The sequence below is a fragment of the Astyanax mexicanus genome, chromosome 1, assembly GCF_023375975.1.
Source record: "Astyanax mexicanus isolate ESR-SI-001 chromosome 1, AstMex3_surface, whole genome shotgun sequence".
NCBI classification, from domain to species: Eukaryota; Metazoa; Chordata; class Actinopteri; order Characiformes; family Acestrorhamphidae; genus Astyanax; species Astyanax mexicanus.
The window spans coordinates 110,201,135-110,223,506 of record NC_064408.1 but is presented as its reverse complement, the minus strand read 5'-3'; the positions used below and the strand labels follow the sequence as shown (position 1 = coordinate 110,223,506).

General features: G+C 36.8%; 1 protein-coding gene and 1 non-coding gene across 3 annotated transcripts in view; both read left to right on the top strand.

The window, feature by feature from the left end:
* The window catches only part of tmem245 (transmembrane protein 245), a 38,944-nt gene extending 23,393 nt beyond the window's left edge, over window positions 1–15,551 (top strand). For both annotated transcript variants that reach the window (XM_007229460.4, XM_015604598.3), the window contains 4 exons: window positions 706–806; window positions 7,205–7,379; window positions 9,203–9,391; window positions 11,233–15,551. In XM_007229460.4, the coding sequence (XP_007229522.2) occupies window positions 706–806; window positions 7,205–7,379; window positions 9,203–9,391; window positions 11,233–11,278 (511 nt within the window). In that variant the 3' untranslated portion in view covers window positions 11,279–15,551. The remainder of the gene's footprint in view (window positions 1–705; window positions 807–7,204; window positions 7,380–9,202; window positions 9,392–11,232) is intronic.
* Window positions 15,552–22,016: 6,465 nt separating this feature from the next.
* Window positions 22,017–22,089, top strand: trnat-ugu (transfer RNA threonine (anticodon UGU)). Its single transcript has one exon. It is a non-coding gene; the product is annotated as a tRNA-Thr (tRNA).
* Window positions 22,090–22,372: the final 283 nt, after the last annotated feature.

Genomic DNA, 22,372 nt, shown 5'->3' with positions numbered 1-22,372 from the left:
GATCATTCCAGGTGGCTCTACCTCATAAATCTGATTGAGAAAATCCAGCTAAGATGTTCAAATCTGTCTCTATCTAAGCAAGATGTGCTGCTTTAAAGAATCTAAAATATAAAACATATTCTGGTTTGTTTATCACTTTTTTTATTTACTGAATAACTCCATATGTTTCCTTCATAGTAGATGTATTAATCTAAAATGCAGAAACTTTTAAAATAATGACAAACCATTACATTTATTTTATTTCCATTTTGTTTGTTGTACTGTAAATGTAAATGTTCTTAAAAGTAGGAATATAGGGAGTCCACAACCCCAACTTATCCTCTCCCAGCCTCATTCTGGGTTAGACACACACACATACATGCACGTGAACACACAAATACACACATACATATGTGTTTCCATTAGGAAACGTTAGAGGGTGTAACTGTAATCACTATGAAAGAAAATGAAGAGAGGAATTCACCATGATTTATGGTGTAACTGTTCCAGTGCTTAGGTAAGGAAGTGTGTGAGTGTGTGATTGTGAGAGTATGTGTGTGTGTGTGTGTGTGTGTGTGAGAGAGAGAGGTCAGCGAGGGTGGTCCAGGTGTTTCTGTGGTTGTGTTGGCATGTCCACCTTCAGAAATAATTCATTGAGTCATCACTGTATACCTTAAAAAGACACGTAAGTGAATCTCTCTCTCTCTCTCTCTCTCTCTCTCTCAGAGGTGTGTTTGATGCGTCTCTGAAGATGGCAGGCTTCTATGGCCTCTACACCTGGCTCACACACACCATCTTCGGCATCAACATCGTCTTCATCCCTTCAGGTGAGCTATTTATAGCAGCATGGAGACGTGCATGCTTTTGTTTGTTTATCAGTGGCACACAGCTTCTGTTTACTCAGACATACGGTAACCATCTGGCAGCCTACACACACACACACACACACACACACACACAAACGTCTGAGACTCTCACTGTCCTTATCTTTCTCTTTCATCTCTCTACCTCTCTCCTCCCACGCAGCACAGCCCTGCAAATCTCTCTTTCACTCACACACTGATGCACACACACCTCGTCTCTCAGCCTGTCATCTATTATACATCTGTCTCCAGTTTCAGCAAGTTTTTAGAAGATTTACTTTATTTAATATATTATTTAAAATTGTATTTTATTCAATAGTTCATTGTCCTCATACTGTATCTGCTTTATTTATTATCTGCATATAGTGAATGTGAGTAAAGCTGTTTCTGTATCATTTTACTGATCAATTGTTATTCAATCCAATTAATCTGTTAATCTCACCATTATGTATTATTGCGTAGTAATGGTCTGAGCAACAAGTGATCTTATACTTTGCAATGAAACAATAGAATATATTTTAATAGTTTAAAATTCTGTCAATCATTTATATTGCTTTAAATTCTAAAAAAAGAATGCAGATAAGGTATAGTAGCAGTCGGACATTTAGATGTAAATGTTATGGAAATCCTTACTTGTTTTTTTTCTGTACTATTTCATATAGTACAATATAAAAAAAATACTTTGTTCACAGGTTCTAATTGTATGCATTACTTGCATTGGATTAATAATATACATTCATCAGAAATAATTATACTGAAGATTAAGTGATGATAAAAGTTGCAAAATGTCTTAAGCCTCTTATCTTCCTGTTAGAGATCATGATGGACTACAGCTGATAGCTTCTCTGTGCTCACGTAAAAAAAAGAGATTGTTCATAGAGTCATAGCTCTATGGTCATAGAGTTACACAAGTGAGAAATGTGTCCTTGAGCTACTTCTAAATAGTTGCAATTAAAAGATTATCAGTTATGGATGGGTATAGTCCCTTTGCTAAAGTATGGAATAGTCAGGAATAACTCAAGAACCATCAGTGCACAGGTCTGCCATTAACTTAAATCAACAACGTTAAAGTGTACAACTATTCACATTGAGTTTATTGATATTTGAGATATATATATATATATTTTTTTTTTTAACCAAAAGATTAGAAAAGTAAAGTTAAGACATTTGATTCTGACAAACATAGTACCAGCAGCTGTTAAGCATGGTGGTGAGAGCATCATGCTCTGGCATGGTTTATGCTAACTAGTGGAACTAATACATTCCACAGAGTGGATAAAAATAATGAAGATGTAGGATGACTTCTTCTTCACTAGAAATTCTTCAGCAAATAATCAGCTAGATTAAAAAAACAGGTGTTTCAACAAGACAGTGACCCTAAAACCCATCAAATATGGTTGTAAAATAGATTCGTTTTTGAAATCACATGGATTCAAGGAGATTTTATTGTCAATTCACATCACATGTGGTACATGAAGTGGAACAACATAGAATTCTCACAGCCTGGATTACACCCAAGAACAATTAAAATAGATAAATATAAAGACAAAATAAAATAGAATAAAAATACATCAATAAAATTAATAGGATAAATACAAAAAATATAAAGGGGTAGGGAAGTAGCAGCAACATGAAGTCCAAAGTGCAATTTGCTTTAGCAGCATGGATTATTATGTGTGGATATCAGTAACATAAAAAGAATCACCTTCTTATATATTTATATATATTGATCTATTTTGAAAGTCATATCTGTACTAGGATACCAAGACATTTAATTACACTCTGCTTATTCTGCCAAGAACAGTGCTGAAATAACCAACCAGAATTAAATATCATAAGAATAAGTGTCATATGTAGAGTACATAATCTGTTAATGTTCAGTATATCTACAGCAAGATCTATTGCAACACCTACCAAAACAACCACTTTAACTGCTTCTCTGTGTCATTACTGCATTACACACTGTGCTAAAAGTAGTTTCTGAAGAAAGGTGCCATAAATATTGACTCATATTTGATGATTAAGAGCATCCTCTCAGTATTAGCAGCACTTTTCACCTCCGTGCACAGCTCCCCAACCCCTGCCTGGAGGTGTGAGCTGCTCTGCTTGCTGTGCTCCAACATAATTAATTCCTGCAGTAACTGCAAAGTGGCACTCTATTAGAATGAATAAACCGTGTTTATCTTCTTGATTATTGAGGGAAATTAAGGGATTGTGTTTATACACCATGAAATTTTACCCTCTGTCCTCTTGAATATGTAATCATTTGGTCTCAGTGAATTAAGAATATTAATCAGCATTAAAGGCTTCACCCAGCTGCACGGAAGCATAATATTCTCAGCACTGCGGGTGTTAATGTCTTTGCTGCATCGTTGGACATAATTTCTTTTATGTAATATAATTTAGTGCGGTGGTTCACCGACTCCTTCAGCTCTGCCTGCTCACAGAGTTTAGATCCAACCCTAATCAGCCAGACCTGCTCCCAGGGGCCATTATCAGTGTGATGAGGTGGTGTTTGTGTTGGAGCTGAACTTTGCAATAAGGTGCTTTGCTGTGCAAAAGGGTAATAGTTCGGATCTACTTAAAAATTCTTCTCGCTGTGTTCTATTCATTTTAGTGGAAAGCTCTGCGGCATTACGTCGTCCATGATGGGCTATGATGCAGCAAAATTTGGAGGAAAAAAATAAACATTCAGCAGATTTCAACAGATTTTAGCTACGCTAATAAGTGCAAACACTGCACTGAGTTTGCCAAATGATGCATAATAGATTAGTATTGTCATTACCATCCAATATTTAAACTTTCTGTGATGGTAGAGAATGGCAACAACAGTTATTTCCCTCTTCTCTGAATAAATAACAGTTTTTGGTAATAATACAAATATCTTATGGAGGTTTTTAAAGGAAGATGTCTAATTTGATGTAGTTTACAAGGGTGAGAAGACAGAGAAAATCATACAGAGCTAATAGGTCAATATCTAATGATCTAATTAGGACTAATTATCATCAGGTGCAACTCAAAAAAATAGAATATCACTGAAAAAGTTACTTTATTTCAGTGATTCAGTTTAAAATGTGAAACTCATATATTATATAGGTGTATTACACACAGAGTGATCTATTTTAAGTGTTTACTTCTTTTATTGTTGATGATTATGGCTTACAGACAATGAAAACCCAAAAATCAGTGTCTCAGAAAAATGTGAATATTATATAAGACCAATTGAAACTTTTGGTAGTGTGGGCAGTGTGCCAAGTCCTGCTGGTAAATGAAATCCGCATCTCCATTAAAATTGTCAGCAGAGAGAAGCATGAAGTGCTGTAAGATTTTGTGGGAAAACACTGCACTGACTTTAGACTTGATATAACAGAGTGGATCAACACCAGCAGATGACATGTCTCTCCAAACCATCACTGATCATCAGTAAATTTTACATTTCATTTGTAAATCAAGAGGCCAGAGTCTGGTGGAAGAGTGGAGAGACACACAGTCCAAACTGCTGGAGGTCTAGTATGACGTTTCCACAATCAGTGATGCTTCCCTCTGCTGAGGATTTTTGTGGAGATGTGGATTTCATTTTCCAGCAGTTTGCGGACAGAGGTGCATCACGCTTAACGGTGAGTTTCAAAGGATTTCAACATAGAATCACGCTACCTCAAACGATCTTATATGGATTCTGTTATAGAAGTAATTCACCTCTGGGAACCTCCCTCATGAAGGTTTGTTGCCTCTAGGGGCCTCCCAAAGATTTACATAGATCTGCATGTCCAATGGAGACCTGCAACAGATATTAACATGTACTTTAGAGAGGTACATGAAGCCCTGGGACCTTCAGCTGACCCTCACATAGAGGTACGTCACTTCTGTGAGACTTTTGAGAGTATGATGAGCATATCTAGGAACCTCAAATAAAATCCTTAAATGGAGATGCAGTACTTCTATGAACCTCCAACAGCTTCTGAAAGGGAAGCAAGCTAGTTACTCCAAGGGACTTCTAATCGAGTATATTGGAAACATTGAGATAACTCAAATTAGTAGAACTTCAGCTGATTTGGACTTGGAGGTACATCACCTCTGAGGACCTCTAACATATTCTCACAGCGGTAGGTAACCTACAGATCTTGAAAAGATCCAATCATAAAGGTATGTCACCATTCTGCCAATTTAAAGTATCCTGACAGAGACTTGCTATCTCCAGGGACCTCACACTGATTCTGACATGGAGGTTCATCACCTTTAAGGATTGCCAGTGTATTCTGACAAACATACGTCCTTTCTAAGGTTCTTCAAAGGATTTTGATATAGAGAAACATCACCACTGTGGAACTTCAGCAGGTTATAGCAGAGATAGGTCACCTCTAAGCACCTTCAAAGGTACATTTACCTCTGGGGACCACCAGGAGATTCTCACACAGAGGTTCGTCACCTCTAAAGCACGCCAGTGGATTCTGTCATAGAGCTACCTAAACTCTCGAATGTATTTTAACAGATGGATTATAACATAGGGGTACATATTGTCTAGGGACCTCCAGTGCATGTGTACATTGATGTTTGTCACCTCTACAAGAACCTGTAAAGGCCTCCAACACTTCCTAATACAGACACCTGGGTGGAGAAGTGAAAGCAGAAAAAGTGTGGTTTGCCTACTTGGTTTTGAGCAGTACACATTTTTCAGTCCTTCGCTCGAAACCACTTAAGCAGGAGTTTGGATCAAATTCTCCCCTGTGTTCCTGGAATAACAGGCAAGATGGCATCACAAAATTGATCTCTAAGTCAATTGGGTTGAAAGCTGGATCAGTAGGAAGAAGCAGAGAATTTCTGTCCCCAGGAAATTACATGTAAATTACATTACATGTGTTGCAAGCACAGTGTCTTGTACATTGACCTAATTGCAAAAGTAAGATATGTAATTAAAAACATTAATAAAAACTACTTAGTAAACTAAAAATAGCATTTGTTACCTGCCCCAACTCTCTAACTATAAACATTACCATGAAATATATTTTTTTATATATATTTGCATTGTTGTGTGACTTCAAATCCCATCTATGCTTTAAAATGTATATATTTTTCATAATAAATCCATAATATTTAAGTACACATTTAAGTTGTTTCCCTAAGTTTTACTCATTCCTGTTACTGTAAAACATTATTACCCCATCTGAAACATCTGTTACATTCTACAACAAGTTACATCTACAACAGGAAGTTACAACAGCTGGTTCTTCTGAAGACCATGGGAAGACCAAAATTAAGCTCCTTAATTTATTTTTCTGAATATTTTATCTTATTGTAATTATGGCTGAGGAAGGCAATCTCAACACTCTTTCCTGTTGCCTAAATTAATTCTTAGATCGTATTAGATTATTTATTTTTAAAATGTGCTCAGTGTCCTTGTGCTATTAGCATAGCCACAATTTGGCTATGCTTCATATTTTTGCTAATTCTATGCTAAAAACTTATTCCTGTTACTTTCAGTCCTGTTACTTATAACATAAAGAGTAACAGGAGTGAGTGCCAGTAACAGGAGTGATTTATTTTGTCATAAATATCAATTATTTAAACATGCAGACAACCATTTCTTTAAAAGAAAGACTTCCTTGAGAAATAATCAAAGGAATAGGTAGACTTGCTTTTAAACATGCTTTTTAAATGTCACATGAGTTTTGTAACCATCTGCGGCTTAAAAACCTTGTAAAAATTAGAGTAGAGCTGCCTGAGATTGAACAGTACGTGTTTTGTTTTGTTAAATACATGTGTTATTAGATTCAGAGTTGAAAAAAATATAAAAAATAAGTTTAATTTGGAAGAGTTACAACAAGCAAATTGCACCCTTGGTGGAATGGCCCAGTAACATTTAGAGGTTTTGGGTGTAGTCCTGATCTTTGGGTAAATTACATTTAAAATGATTTATTTGATCTGTAAGCTCTTATTTGATCATTTGGAAAAGAAACTAACGTCATTCAAAAAGCAGTGATTACAGGTACATTGGCTACTGGTAACATTGATGTTAAAACCTGGTTCAACTAAACCCCTTTTTTAGATGGTATTCAATTTACATAATTCTATATTTCCCCAAATTAAACTTTCAGAAACAAAATCTTTTTCATTTGTGAAGCATAATATTAAGAACTTTAGTTTGCTCCAGCTGAAATAACAGACATTTTTTTTATATTTAGTGTTTTAGTGTTTAGAAGCAAGAAACTGGCTCATCCTGTGGTGATTTTATTTGTGTCCATATGTGGAAATTTATTTGCTGAAGAGATGTATTAAATTTTAATTACAACCCCCCAATAAACTAATCCAATCTTAATACTAATTAAGTCAAAACTCGGATAAAAGTAAAAAATTTCTCGTTACAGCGATGGCAGCTATTCTGGGTGCTGTGCCGTTTTTGGGGACTTACTGGGCAGCGCTGCCGGCGATGCTGGACTTGTGGCTGGCACAGGGCGAGGGAGTGAAAGCTGTGCTGCTGCTCTTCTGCCACCTAATACCAACGTACTTTGTGGACACCGCCATCTACTCGGATATATCAGGGTAAGGAGTGAAGGAGGGAGTGGGCTTGTGTGATCGTCAGTAAGTGTTTCTTCACTATTATAAAAAACCTTGATAACACCTATTTGTGTCATTAAAAATACCATTTTTCATGAGGTTAGTGGAGACCTATTTAGAATAAACATGGTGCAATATGAGTGCAACTAAAATTGACATTAGGATGCAACAACAATTACTCTATCAACTTACTGTAAAATACAGCTCTGGAAAAAAATAAAAGACCACTGATGAGTTTCTTTGGATGATCACAAGCCATCAAACCAAACTGAACTGCTTAAATTTTTGCACCAAGAGTGGCATAAAGTTATGCAAAAGCAGTGTGTAAGACTGGTGGAGGAGAACATGCCAAGATGCATGAAAACAGTGATTAAAAACCAGGGTTATTTCACCAAATATTGATTTCTGAACTTATAAAACTTGAATATGAACTTGTTTTCTTTGCATTATTTAAGGTCTGAAAGCTCTGCATCTTTTTTGTTTTTTCAGCCATTTCTCATTTTCTGCAAATAAATGCGCTAAATGACAAAATTTTTATTTGGAATTCGGGAGAAATGTTGTCTGTAGTTTATAGAATAAAACAGCAATGTTCAATTTACTCAAACATATAACTATAAATAGCAAACTCAGAGAAAATGATTTAGAAACTGAAGGTCTCTTAATTTTTCCACAGCTGTATACGGAAACAACCACAATGGTTTGCTGACCTCAATACTGCCCATTCTGTTTGCTTGGCAAGGAGAGCATTTTAACATAAATTAGCTAATATATTGACTTTGTATAAAAACAGTGGGTTTATTGAAGGTTATATTTAATTAAATATTTAAACATAGTTTTTTATTCCAGTTCTTATGGTTGACTTTTCTTAATAATTAAAAGTTCACTGCTCTTTAAATGAATACGTAAATGCATTATTAATCTACTTTGTTAACATAATATCAGTGGCACAATATAGTCGTAAAATAACGGTAACGTCATTTATTACAATTAATAGGACGGTTCTCCAATTTTCTCCAATGAATATTGGTTGTGGTGACAGCCCTAATTGACTATTATAAAAAAAGCTAATATTTTCATTGCATGTAAACCCCAATTTTTTTCATTGCGTTGCACATGTGGCAAGAATTGTGGATAGAATGAAATAGAGGCATCCTCAAACCCTCTCTAAATGTCAGCTGCATTTCTAAGAGGTATATGAAGGCTTCCTCAGTCTGGAACAGCAGTTCAGTTTGGAATGCAGTCATAGAGTGTATTAAAAAGATTATTGATAATAAGATTATCATTTTCAGATATAAGCTTTTCTTTTGATAGTGCTGATACGGTTTTCTGGTTTATATGGGAAAGAGCACGGTGTGCTCGTCTGACTGATCGGCTATCTGTGCTCCGCTCAATGTGCGAAAGTGTAATGAGATTAATTAAGGAGAGAGCAGGTAATGCAAACAGCACAAGGACACTTCTGCCCTGTGGGGACAGATTTTCACACCCTCTTTGTTTGTGTGGGTGTTTGATTTTTCTTTACTTTGATCGATCCATCTGCTCTAATTGCAGCAGCAGCTGAATGATGAATGTGTGTGTGTGTTTTCTGATTCTTGGCTGTATTATTGGCTGTATTCAACATGCACAGTCCAGTTTGTGTATCTTATAAATATATATGTGTGTGTATGTGTGTGTGTGTGTGTGTGTTCTGATTCTTGGCTGTAGTATTATTGGCTGTATTCAACATGCACAGTCCAGTTTGTGTATTATATAGATATATATGTATATTTGTGTGTGTGTGTGTGTGTGTGTGTGTGTGTGTGGCTGGGCAGGGGTGGTCATCCTTATCTGACTGGTCTGGCCGTGGCGGGTGGAGCGTACTATCTGGGCTTGGAAGGCGCCATCATAGGCCCGATCCTGCTCTGCATTCTGGTCGTTGCTTCCAACATCTACAGCGCCATGCTGATGAGCCCCAGCAGCCACACACCAGTACAGAGCAACTTCCCACAACACCTGGGCCGGTAACAAGCACACACACACACACACACACATTCTCACTTGCATTCTCAAGTGCACTTCCCTTGCCCATCTGTACTCTACCCATAATTATAGTCTATCACAGTAATGACTAATAATTGCTGTTAATAATTTACAGAGGTGGCAGAAGTACAGAAGCCTCATAAATTCTTCAGGAAGAAATTTACTTTACTTCTACAAGGTAAAGCAGCTAGATAGGAGTGTCTTAATAGAGTTCACAGTGAGTAAACACAATGTTTAAAAACTTCAGCACTGCTGTGTCTGATCCACGCCTACCAGCAGCTCAATGCCAGTGTTACTCAAAGGTGTAAAAAAAAAAAAGTGTAAAAAGTATTACTATTCTTTACACAGGTAACAATATAGATACTATGGTTTAAAATACTTCTGTAGAAGCTGAAGTATCAACCCAAACCTTTTTCTCAAGTAAAAGTGTAAAGTATTGTTTTCAGAACTGCTTAAAATATAAAAGTAAAAGTAGTGCAAGAGGAAAAACACATTTTTCTAAAAGTCATAATGATTATAATGTTTTAACAAAATGTTAATGTTGAAAGATTTGAAATGCACTAAGCTCCCTGTTTCAGCATATATGTATGTATGCATATATGTTTGTTGAAAATGAATGTATTTTAGCACAATTCAAATATATTAATGCTAAATCTTAGTTGGAACATTTCTCTTGAGTTCTCTTGAGTCTCTTGAGGCACTGATCATCTTCTCATCTTCATCAACTAGACTACAAACGTCTGCAGGACATGTGCAGGAGTGATGAATCACATAAACCAATAGTGTGTTGGAATAGTATCTGTTTATACTTCTTTACATCCAGTCACATCAGATTCACTTTATCCACATGGAGAGATTTACCTGGATAAGCCTTTTTTGAATGATGAGAAGCCAGAATGAAAACAAGCTGAAATGAAATGGGAGTAACAAGAATTTTTTTTAAATGAAAGGAGTAGAAAGTTCAGATAATTGTGTGAAAATGTCCTTTGGAAAATAATTACTCCAGTAAAGGATAGATAATCAAAATTTTGAACTCTACTAGCTAATGTTCGTAAATTTGGGGATTGTGGAATTTAGAGCCCTCTCTAGTGAGAATGAGTAATTGCACAGAGCATGCGGAGGAATCATTTTAAACTGGGCAGGTGTGATGCGGTCTCCTTTTAGAGGGTTGAATCCAATTCCAGGTTATGTTCAGTCATGAAGAGAGAGAGCATTTAGTCAGAAACTTCACTCCTATATGAGCTACTGAGGTCTGACTTTCCCCTTCTAAAGTCTCCATTGCTCCAACAGACGTTTGCGTGCAGTAAAACTGAGCCGGATCCTCTTATAGAGGCTGTAAATGTGATGTAAGTATTTAAAGACAAGTGACGTGGCCAGAAGAACTCCCGTAAAAAGCAACTCGACACCCCGGTTTTTAGAACTAATACATTAGGATTAGCAGAGATGGTAGTTTTCAGCACACTGGTACCATTAAACACAATATTTTATCTCTTCTCCACTCAGAAATGCTTTTGATTTCAGTTCAGAAACAAAATCATATGGACTGCCACTTTAAATAAGGTATAAAAAAGTATTTGTACTTCATTACTTGATATCTCTGCTATCACTGCAGTGCTGAAAATGATCCAGCACAATGCTCTGTGGTGGTTTATCCTGTGGGATCCTGATCATTGAAGAATATGGTAAAAGGCGGATAATAAAGTATGCAGAGAAAGAGATCCAGGACTACAGTCTGTAATTATTGAACTACAACTTGTTCCTGTATGCTCAGTGGGTGATTTTTCTAACAGTACTGACTTTCAAACCCATCTCTTTCTTTCAGGCCCTTCTTTGACTCTCCGCTGCTGCTGAGGAGAGGAACAGAGTGAAAGACAGCCTTTCATCTGCGATCTGCTGCTGATTGGCCCTCTCTTCTCAGATGAGCCCTGCTCTGGGGTTTCCCCAAAAAGCCTCGCAAGGGCACAGAATCTCCGCCATTAAAACCTGAACCTGGAGGCCTGTTCAAGCTCGAGATTAAAATACTGCTGTTCCTTCAAAACAACAAATCACCTTGGCCGGTGATGATGACGATACTAACAACAATGATGAGGATGATGTTGATGATGACGGCAGTGCATATCCTTCTGAGCTGTGCTGAGCTGTCAGGGCAGGAGCTCAATAAATGCACTATTATTTACACAGCTAGCACCTAAACGCGATGCTCAGTTAGCACCCTGGTGCTTTAGCTCGCACTCCAGTGCTACGTGAAGTAGCACGCTAACGTTAACGCTACTAGACGATTACACAGGTCTCAGTGCTCAGAATAGGTTGTCATTGATTTCATTTGTGAGCTCACAAAATAATTTAATATAAGGTTTTCTGGATGAGTAAACCATTACCACGCATCATTTCTTCTCTAAAACATGGAGCTAACATATCCACAGCAGTGTCAGACAAAACAGTCAGATATGGATTACATCACTCTCCTAAGACAGGGAAAAAAATTAAGAGACAGAAGAATCAGTTTCTCTGATTTTGCTATTTATAGGTATATGTTTGAGTAAAATGAACATTGTTGTTTTATTCTATAAACTACAGACAACATTTCTCCCAAATAAAAATATTGTAATTTAGAGCATTTATTTGCAGAATATGAGAAATGGCTGAAAAAATAATAAAAAAGATGCAGAGCTTTCAGACCTCAAATAATGCAAAGAAAACAAGTTCATATTCATCAAGTTTTAAGAGTTCAGAAATCAATATTTGGTGGAATAAAACTGTTTTTTAATCACAGTTTAATCACAATGTGTCTTGGCATGTTCTTCTCCACCAGTCTTACACACTGCTTTTGGATAATTTTATCCCACTCCTGGTGCAAAAATTCAAGCAGTTCATCCATCCTCTTGGTTATACTCCAGAGGTTTTCAATTTGGCAAAATCAAAGAAACTCAGCATTTTTAGGTGGTCTCTTATTTTTGTCCAGAGCTGTATGTGAGAAAAATGTGTGAAATAAATGTGCTAAAAGGGACTAGCACAAAAGACTAGCACAACAGTGTTGAGCCTTTTTCTGTGTAATTAAACAGTAATCTTACTTAACTTCCTCTTAAGCAAACATGAAAAGTACAGAACTCTTTTGCTGAAGCGCTGTACATCATTCCATGTGTAGAAGGTGACCTTAATTTCCAAAAGGCACAAAGTTAAAGATGAAACTTTCTTTTTAAAATTGAAAGCAAGCTGTCACACTCCCCTGACCTCAATATCATCCTAAAAATCTGTATAAAAGAACAGTTCTTGCAGGATGACCCAAGAATCTGACTCAATAACGAGCCTTTTGCAAGGAAGAATTTACTGACAGTTTATGTTAGAGGTGGGAAGATATATATTATTTATATATATATATATATATATATATATATATATATATATATATATATATATTGCAGAGTATTGCAGAATCACAGTATCGTGAGATGCCCTGTGATTCCTACTCCTAGTAGAAACTGTGACACTTGCCAAAGGAGGTATTGCAAAGAACTGACCGGGCCGGGTGCTAAGATTTTTGCTTTAGACTCTTTTTACAGTTTAAAACTAAGAAAAAGGTGAAACAATAAGATAAAAAGTAGCCATGAAAGTAGCCATTCCTTTTTCGTTTATGTCTTTTAGTATAGTGAAGAGCTTAATTCAAGCCCAGAAGCCCAATTCTACATTCCAGTGTAATTAGGCCACTGTGGCATCAGGTTTAATACTCATTCATCAAAATAACAAGAGCAGTGTGGAATTAATCACACAGCCATATCTGACAGAACCGCTGCTGCTGCTAGACAACTTCTAGAGAATAAATGATGCTTCTAAACTCTTTTCTAACAGGATACAGAATGGATGTGTACAGCACTGATGACATTAGGTTTGTGTGTGAGTGTGTGTGTGTGTGTTTGATACTTCTAGATTTTCCTATTTAACAGTTAAGCTAAGTTCTGGTATGTGACTGTAAGGCTTTAAGACTTATCAGATTAATTGAGTCAATATGTCACCCTTTAGAGGATTCAGGATGTTTCCGTTTGTAGATTTTATTTATCAGGCAGATATTAGGATGTTGTGTTGTGCCATATATTTTACAGGTGTAATACACTGCACAGCTAAAGGTATAGGCATTGCTTATGTTTACATTTACATTCTGTAAGCATGTGTGAGTGTGAGCACGTTTGAATGTGTGTGTGAGTGTGTGTGCACTCCTTTGCCTTATTTTCATCTTACCTCACTTCTTCTTAAAGCTACATTTAACATCTTGGCACTGTTGTGTGTGTGTGTGTGTGTGTGTGTGTGTGCGTGCGTGCGTGCACACTCCCTAGCACTTTTTCATTTCATGGAGGGTCATTGCTGAACAAAACACGCATTCTGAAAGATGTGCTGTATTTTATAGCGGAGTTTCACCCATTTTACTAATTTAACTTTGTAATTCAGTGTAATTTAAGTGTAAAAAAGTTATTGTAATTGTAGAAATACCTAAACCCTGTTTATAAAGGGTCAGCTCATGTGACCAGTATCTGAATTGTACCCTGATGAGATTTTAGTCACATTCATTTACACTTATTTGTTTAAAAAACATCTCTATTTAATCAGACTGAAATCTGATTGCTGTATCAGACCACCTCCTGAAGTGGTTAAAATGATGGGATTTGTATCTGGATTAAATGTGTATTGGGTGTGTTTACACTTGCACTTTTATATCCAGATATTGAGAATTGTGTTACTCAGAACACAAGTGACCAGGTGTAAATTTGATCCTACAGACACAGACTTCATAAGAAACAATGTCTGAATTTTATTTGCTGTTTAAAATAAAAGTAAACCTACTTTTAGCTCTTTATATGTAATCTTGACAAAATCTTATTTTAAATGTAAGGGTTCATTTTTGATAAATCCTTAACCAGTTTAGCTGAAAGCAGCTACTGTGTTAGATTAATTAGGTAAATTATTAAAATACAAATATCAGTTAAGCTAAATTGTTGTTACTGTATTTTTTCGACCTATAAGGTGCACTTAAAATCCTTTAAGTTCCCCAAAAATTGTCAGTGCGCTGTTTTAATCCATTGCACCTTATGTATGAATTCTACCAGAGGAGGTTTAAGGAGCAGTAAAGCCACTCTGCTGAAGTACAGCAATATAAAGGAGTTTCAGTGAAGTTTTTCCAGAACTGAGACTCGTACGGTATTAGCATTAGCCGCTAACGACATTTACTAGCGCTAGCAGTTAGCTGCTAATGCTAAAGCTGCTACACACAGCCTTAGTGGAAATCTGAATATCTAAGCTTACCGTAAATGAACAGAAGCTCTTTATTCACCCAATTAAACAGTTTTCAGAAGAGAAATCTGTGTAGATTAACATCCAGCGCTCGCTTTTAAAGAAATTAGAAGAATTACAGTTTTGTTTACTTAGGTGCGCCTAGCGGCGAGACCTGCTGAATTAGAAGGAAAACATGGAGACAACCCGGTCCCATAATAGTGTAGCATAATGCACCTTATAATCCAGTGCACTTTATAGTGCAGAAAATACAGTAAATCATTTAAACCACTGAGTTCTGCAGAATTATAGAAAAATGAGTGGAACTCCTCTTTAACCCAGTTTATCTGAACTACTGTAATGACTGTAGATCATCAGACTTACAGAGGATGTGTTTATTGAGCTGAGCTTAATTCTGACTGAACCTGAGATGTGATCCTGAGATAGGGTTTGAGGAGTTTTTATTCTTTATTATTTAATTTGCTTGTGAAGGAAACTGTAGGCGAGAAAGACCAAAGTGGCAGTTCAGTGTAAAAAGCTTGAATTTGATGCACTGGGCGTGTAGCACAGCGGCGCGGTGTGTTGTTGGCTGTAGGTAGCTTTAGTGTGTTCGTGTTTTCACTCAGGAGGAGATAGATGCACTTTGACGACGCAGTTTACACCAAAATAAAGATATAGTATGTATTTTACAAACACAGTGACTGTAGGATTGACTGTAGGCATTGAATTACTGAATAGTATCACCGTTTATTGTTTTGCTAGACTTTTGTTAATTAAAGTGTTTATAGGTTATGATTTTGGAATTCTTTACAGCTTATTCTAACTGTGTTCAGTGTTTTCTACTTGTTAAAAAGCACTATTAAAACTTTGGGATAAAACCTGCCTCTTGTCTGTGTGATTCCTTGAGCAGACACATCAGTCCGTAAAACGGTCTGTATCTCAATACAGTAATTTTTATATCATCTAATTAATGATCTGATCACAACAGATCTGTGGCTTTTAACCATGCTTTTCTCCTGCACTTGTTCAGAAAATGTGACGTAACAATGGGTTGCGTTACAGCGTTATTAGAACGAAAGTAACATTACTAAAACTAAAAATTTAAATATTGACACAGGTTACATTGTAGAAATGTCACTAGAACACTTATAAGCATTAAATAAAAACATAATAAAATCCAGAAAATGTTCTAAGACTGTTTAGTATTGTTTTGAAAGGGTTTTAGGAAGGTTAGCTTGTAATACTACATAAATAATGTTTCAGGAACATTAGGAAAACCTGTGACTTGTCACAGTTGTCTTAGAATGTTATTAGAACATGTTTCCTGCTAGATGAATACTAACATTTAAGAAGTTAATAGTAATATTCCCAAAACTAACAATTCAAACATTGACAAGTGACATTACAGCAATGTTAACAGAATGTAAAAATTGGTCTAAGAACAACCAGAAAACTTGATTAAACATTCTAAGAATGTTAAGTGCAACATTTAGAAAACGTTCTACTAACCAAAAATTGTTAGTTGGGAAATAAGCACATTCTCTATATCACCATATCTCAGTCCTACAGCATTTATTCTGCATCATTGCAATTACAAGGTTCTTCACACAATAAATATCACAATCAATCCAGTTGAGGCCGGTTGACTAATGATAATGATGTATACATATATTGGTGTCGTCCACCAAGGACCTTGTATAATAAAATAATAGTTTGTTTTCACTTTGAAGAATGGACCAACAGAGCTGCCTTTTGGAGATACAAGTTTTTTTTCTTTCAGATCTCAAATAATGCAAAGAAATCAAGTTCATATTCATTAAGTTTTTAAGAGTTTAAAAATCAATATTTGGTGGACTAATCCTTGATTTTAATTAGTGCTGGACGATATGGCCAAAATTCATATCACGATATATTCCTTAATTTCGGTCGATACGATATAATTCCGATATCGATATAAATACTTAGAAGGCCTCAGAAAACTGCTAAGAATCCCTGCAATGGAAATACGTACCTACTAGGGGTGGGCGATATGGCCCTAAAATAATATCACAATATTTCATGGTATTATCGCGATAACGATACTCTTGGCGATATGACAAAAAAACAAAAAACTTTTTTTATTATTGTATACGATATGATATTGCACACCTTTAAGATATAAAAAAAAAACAATAATTTTAGCAGATTTATAACAGAAGTCAATAATTGAGAATTACATGATACTAATAATAATAATGCACTCCAAATATCTCCATATATCCAGTATTAAAGTAAAATAAATGACACTTTACAGATAGATATTTTCTAGTAGATATTTAATAGGAAATTAGAAATGTGTGAGTTTTTCTTTTGCTTAAAACAGCAAAAAAATTAGTACCCTGATGTGATAATTAGGGGTGAGTGATGTGGCACGATATTTCAGAGTATAATATCGTGATATATGATATGGCACACCCCTAGTACCTACTACTGTCTACTTAATTTAAGTCTTTGAAACCTCCTTTCACGAAAACATTATAATACTTAAGAAATAAACAATAGTCAAGATAAATCAATGCTCAATTTTATTTGCATATAGCAAAATAAAAACATGACATCCCTGTCAAACATAAGCCAATATAACTATTACCAATAAAAAATAACTTAAAATTAGGATAGAAGCAGAGCTTCTTAGTCTTTTGTAAACAAATTTAACAGATCAAAACAAAAGTGTTCCAACTAGGATAAAGAACACAAGAAAAAGTGCTTCAGCCAAAATACAACTCTTTATGAACATAAAAGGAACATGATATCCCCGTCAAATAAACAAACCTAAAGGATTCATAAACTTTAAATAACTTAAATAACTTAAGCTATAAAAGTGCTTCAGCCAGTATAAGGAAAATATTGTATGTAGTGGAACTGATTGAGGTGGTGGAACAGATTAGATGTTTTAACGTTACCGCTGCTCCACTCTCCGGCACAATTTGCAGCAAACTGAAGTTTAGCAGACCTTCCGAGAGTCGAACCAAATCCTCACCACTGAATCAGACCTCCCTCCTTCAATTAATCACTTGTGGAAGCGGCAGGGACATTCATTTTGCATCAAAAATGTCCCGTGCTGGGAGCCAAGAGGACCCGCGGCTGACAAAGAGGACCCGCAACTGACCGCTGACCGAGCGGACCCGTGGGCGGACCGAGCGAACCAGAGGCGGACCGAGCGGACCCGTGGGCGGACCCGAGGCTAGGCTAGGCTCGGTTCCGTTCCGTTCCACTCCAGCGCGGAACATTTCAGATGCAAACCGAGCCTACCTTAACCTTGGATCCGCTCGTGCCGGCTCCGTTTGGCTCCAGCGCGAGGCATTTTAGATGCGTAGCGGACCCGAGCCTAGCCTAGCCTAGCCAAATCTAGCCTAGCCTGGCTACGTGGCTACGTGCCTATGTGATTACGTCATCACGCACAGAGATAGTCCAGCTACGGAAGCTGATTGTGTTCAGCTGTGCGGCGAGCTGACGCCAGTAAAACGCATGTCCGTGACAGATTCTGTAAATAATACATATCGATATACCACAAAAATGATATCACCGTTATTGAAACATTTCTTATCGCGATAAATACCGATATCGAATTATTGTCCAGGCCTAATTTTAATCATTCATCTTCATGCGTCTTGGCATGTTCTCCTCCACCAGTCTTACACACTGCTTTTGGATAACTCTATGCCACTCTTGGTGCACAAATGCAAGCAGTTCAGCTTGGTTTGATGGCTTGTGATCATCCATCTTCCTCTTGATTATATTCCAGAGGTTTTCAATTTGGTAAAATCAAAGAAACTTATCATTTTTAAGTGGTCTCTTATTTTTTCCAGAGCTCTACAATCTCTATCTTGTTCACACGCATATTGTTGCATAATATTGTTTTGTTTAATGTATTTATTTATTTATATAAGAAACAGATGAAACATAATTTAAATTTGTAATTCTGTAAGAAATAGGGAGGAATCTTTCTCTGCTATCCGTCAGGAAGGACTTCAGAGTGCAGGCATAAATCTGCTTCAGGACCGCATTAGCATGCAAGATCCTGGAGAACATGCACTGTATGATGTATGGCATGGCATGGTTGTGGGGGTGTTCTTTATTTGTATCTTGTCAAAATGTCCTACTGAAGAGCCTATTTATAGATACAGCTCTCTGCATAAAGCTGGATTCTGGATGGCTCAAATGACCATATCAGAAAATGCTTCCAGCAGTAAATCTGTAGGCATTATAGTATACTATAATTTTACACATAAATCACTGTTTTAGTGCAACAAAATGCTGTAAATTGTTTAACTCTAATACCATATTATATATGTGGGGTAAAGGTGGGCAATATGATCCTAAATTAAAATCATAATATTCATTTAATGTGGGGTTCTATTATTTATTTTAATATTTTGTCCATTGTTCGCTTAAGTCAAGATAAAAAGCTGGACATTTCCAACAAGCAGATAGGACAGCAGAACAGACTCCTTCTGCTGAAAGCTGACACCAATCGAGATTATGAGTTCACCCACATCAAGTAAAAAGAGCAAGACCAGGCCTTTACCCATTGTTAAGGATCTTCTGATGGTCTGATCTACTCCAGTGGCACTACAAAAGTTTAAAAATGTTATCATCATTCACAGGATATTATAAATAAATGCATTTTCTGTATTCTGACTTCAAAAGGCCCACCCTTGGAAACACTCCTAATCTGCTTGTAGTGTTTTGGTTCAAGTAGTCAAAATAAGCTTGTTGCACTATAATATTTAGTCTGTGTTACATGCATTTAAACATTACACATTCAAAATATATCAAGTCAAAGTCAAAGTGGTTTTTATTGTCATTTCAGCTATATACAGAGTACACAGTGAAACGAAACAACGTTCCTCCAGGGACCATGGTGCACATAAACACAGTGTAGACAGAACAATAGTGCAACAGTACAAAAGTGCAGACAGACAATACAACACAATACAGACAAAGAATAATAAATAACAAGACAGTGTGCAAATTATGCAGTGTGCAAAAAGTGTGCAAAAAAGACCAGTGAGGTAGTAATTACCTCTATTACACAGTGTGCAATAGAGTCCAATATATCATCATATCATAATATATCATAACACACATCATATCCAGTAACCTAATAAAAAATCTGTATGTGTAAACCAATAACCCTTAAACAGGTTGAGCTGCTTTTGTAAGGAGAAGAAAATACATGTTTCAGGGAACTGTTAGAGGAAAGCATAAAGAGCTGTAAGATGTTCAGAGAAAACACTGCACTGAATTTGGACTTGATAAAACAGAGTGGATCAACACCAGCAGATGACATGACTCTCCAAACCATCACTGATTAAAGAAACTTCACACTAGACCTCAAGCAGCTTGGATTGTGTTTCTCTCCACTCTTCCTCCAGACTCTGATCTCTTGATTTATAAATGAAATGTAAAATTTACTGACAAACAGTGATGGTTTGAAGAGACATGTAAGTGCAGTGTTTTCTCGGAAAATCTAACAGCACTTCATGGTTCCCTCTGCTGACAACTTTTACAGAGATTTGGATTTTATTTTCCAGCAGAATTTGGTACACTGCCCACACTGCCAAAAGTACCAATTGGTCTTTTATAATATTCAAATTTTCTGAGACACTGATTTTTGGGTTTTCATTGGCTGTAAGCCATAATCATCAACAATAAAATAAATAAACACCTAAAGTAGATCACTCTGTGTGTAATACACCTATATAATATATGAGTTTCACATTTTGAACTGAATTACTGAAATAAAGTGACTTTTCAATGATATTCTAATTATTTGAGATGCACTGGTGTATGTGCAGGAGTTTAGAACCCTATATTTGGAAACAGCCTTCACCACCCAAGATCTATTCCATCCAACATTTATGCAACACTGTTCTCCCTTTGTTTTATATGACCTTTAACCTCAATTGGCCCCAAAGAGGTCGAAGCTCAGCCATCACTTGGCCCCTCCCTTCCCCCCATTAGAGCCATCAGAAAGCTGTCAGACTCCGCCAAGGGTGAGATTGAAATCGATTGTTTCACCCCTCCTCAATTACTCTCAGCAGAGCTATTGACTCGGGCCTCTTCTCTTTCTCACAACGATCTGTATTCGTTCTCGGTGAGCAGGTGTGTATTTGTGTGTAAGTTTTGTCTGCTTGCTCTTTCAACCTGATGGCTTCATCAGAGTGCTCTCTCATCTGTTAAATGAAACGAGGACGTGTGGTTCAGAGCACGGGAGCTGCTGAAAAGCACTGCACAGACTTCAAAATTACAGTTTCATTTATTACCAGACGTCTTCTTCAAGCCCACCATCCCTCCATCTCAGCCAAACAACTGGCTCATACAGGTTTCTTTTACTACAGGCATAAATCAGAAAACTTTGGGACTGTATAGACATTTTTTTCTGGCTCAGCTACTTCAATTTATTTATTAATATACGTCTGTTCCTACATTTCAGGAGACAGTGGGAATTCGGGGCTAGTAAAAACATAATAAAACAAAAAAAAGATTATGTCAGTAAGTGACTGTAGTCATGTTTTGGTATAAAAGAGGAAAAAGACGAAAGACAGAAGTTGTACTGTTTATAATGAAGGCGAGAGATATCTATTAAACTGTGTTCCTCAAAGAAGGGTTCAAGGCATCTAAAGGATTTCAGTGTACCATATTTTTCGCACTATAAGGCACACTTTTATTTATTTTGAAATAAAATCGTCCGTGCACCTTATGAATGAATTTTACCAGTCAGTGTTAGCTCTTTAGCCATTCAGAGGTGAGTATTATCAGCCTGTTGCCTGCTGCTAACCCCTGCTAGCATTACTGGAGCAACATTAGCATTAGCCGTTAACTGCAGCACTAGCTCTTTTGCCATTCAGAGGTGAGTATTATCAGCCTGTAGCCTGCTGCTAACCCCAGCTAGCACTTCTGCTAGCTCCTTGGTCGTTCAGAGGTGAGTATATCGGACTGTAGCCTGCTGCTGCACCCAGCCTTAGTGAAAATCTGGAAATCTACGTTTACTCGTTTGATTTAAAAATATATGTATTTTTTAAAGAATTACAGCTTTGTTTATAAGCTTAGTTAGCTACCCCCTACCACCACAGACACCCTTGTTCCTTACTAGTGTCGCATAATGCGTCTTATAATCTAGTGCGCCTTATGTATGAAAATAGACCAGCAAAAAAGTTTAGATAAGCCTGTAGTAATGGAATGTACCTCTACTAGAGCAGCTCATTTGAATTAGGATTCCTGCCAAATCTCTTAGGTGTGGTTCTATTCAGGTGACCGAGAGACTCCCTTATAATGATACAGTGCCAGAATTTGTACAGTCAGGGCTCCATAGCTCAGTGGTTAGAGCACTGGTCTTGTAAACCAGGGGTCGCGAGTTCAATTCTCGCTGGGGCCTGAAAGTTTCTTTTGAGGTCAAGATGGTGAACCACCATGTATGATATTCATAATCTGTGGGTCCTACAAGTTAATGAATTGTCCACCAATGTGGAATTGACTATAAGGCACCTAATTTCGTACCGTTCTGTGCATTTCCACTCACAAAAATAGGTCCAGGAACCCAAAAAGTTAATTCTCAGCTAAAACCAAACAGAAATATGTTTTTCTGCGTGAACCGTTGTGGGCATGTCTAGTTGTAAAGGAGCGAGGTGCAATGGCGACACATAAAAGGCCAAAAGTTG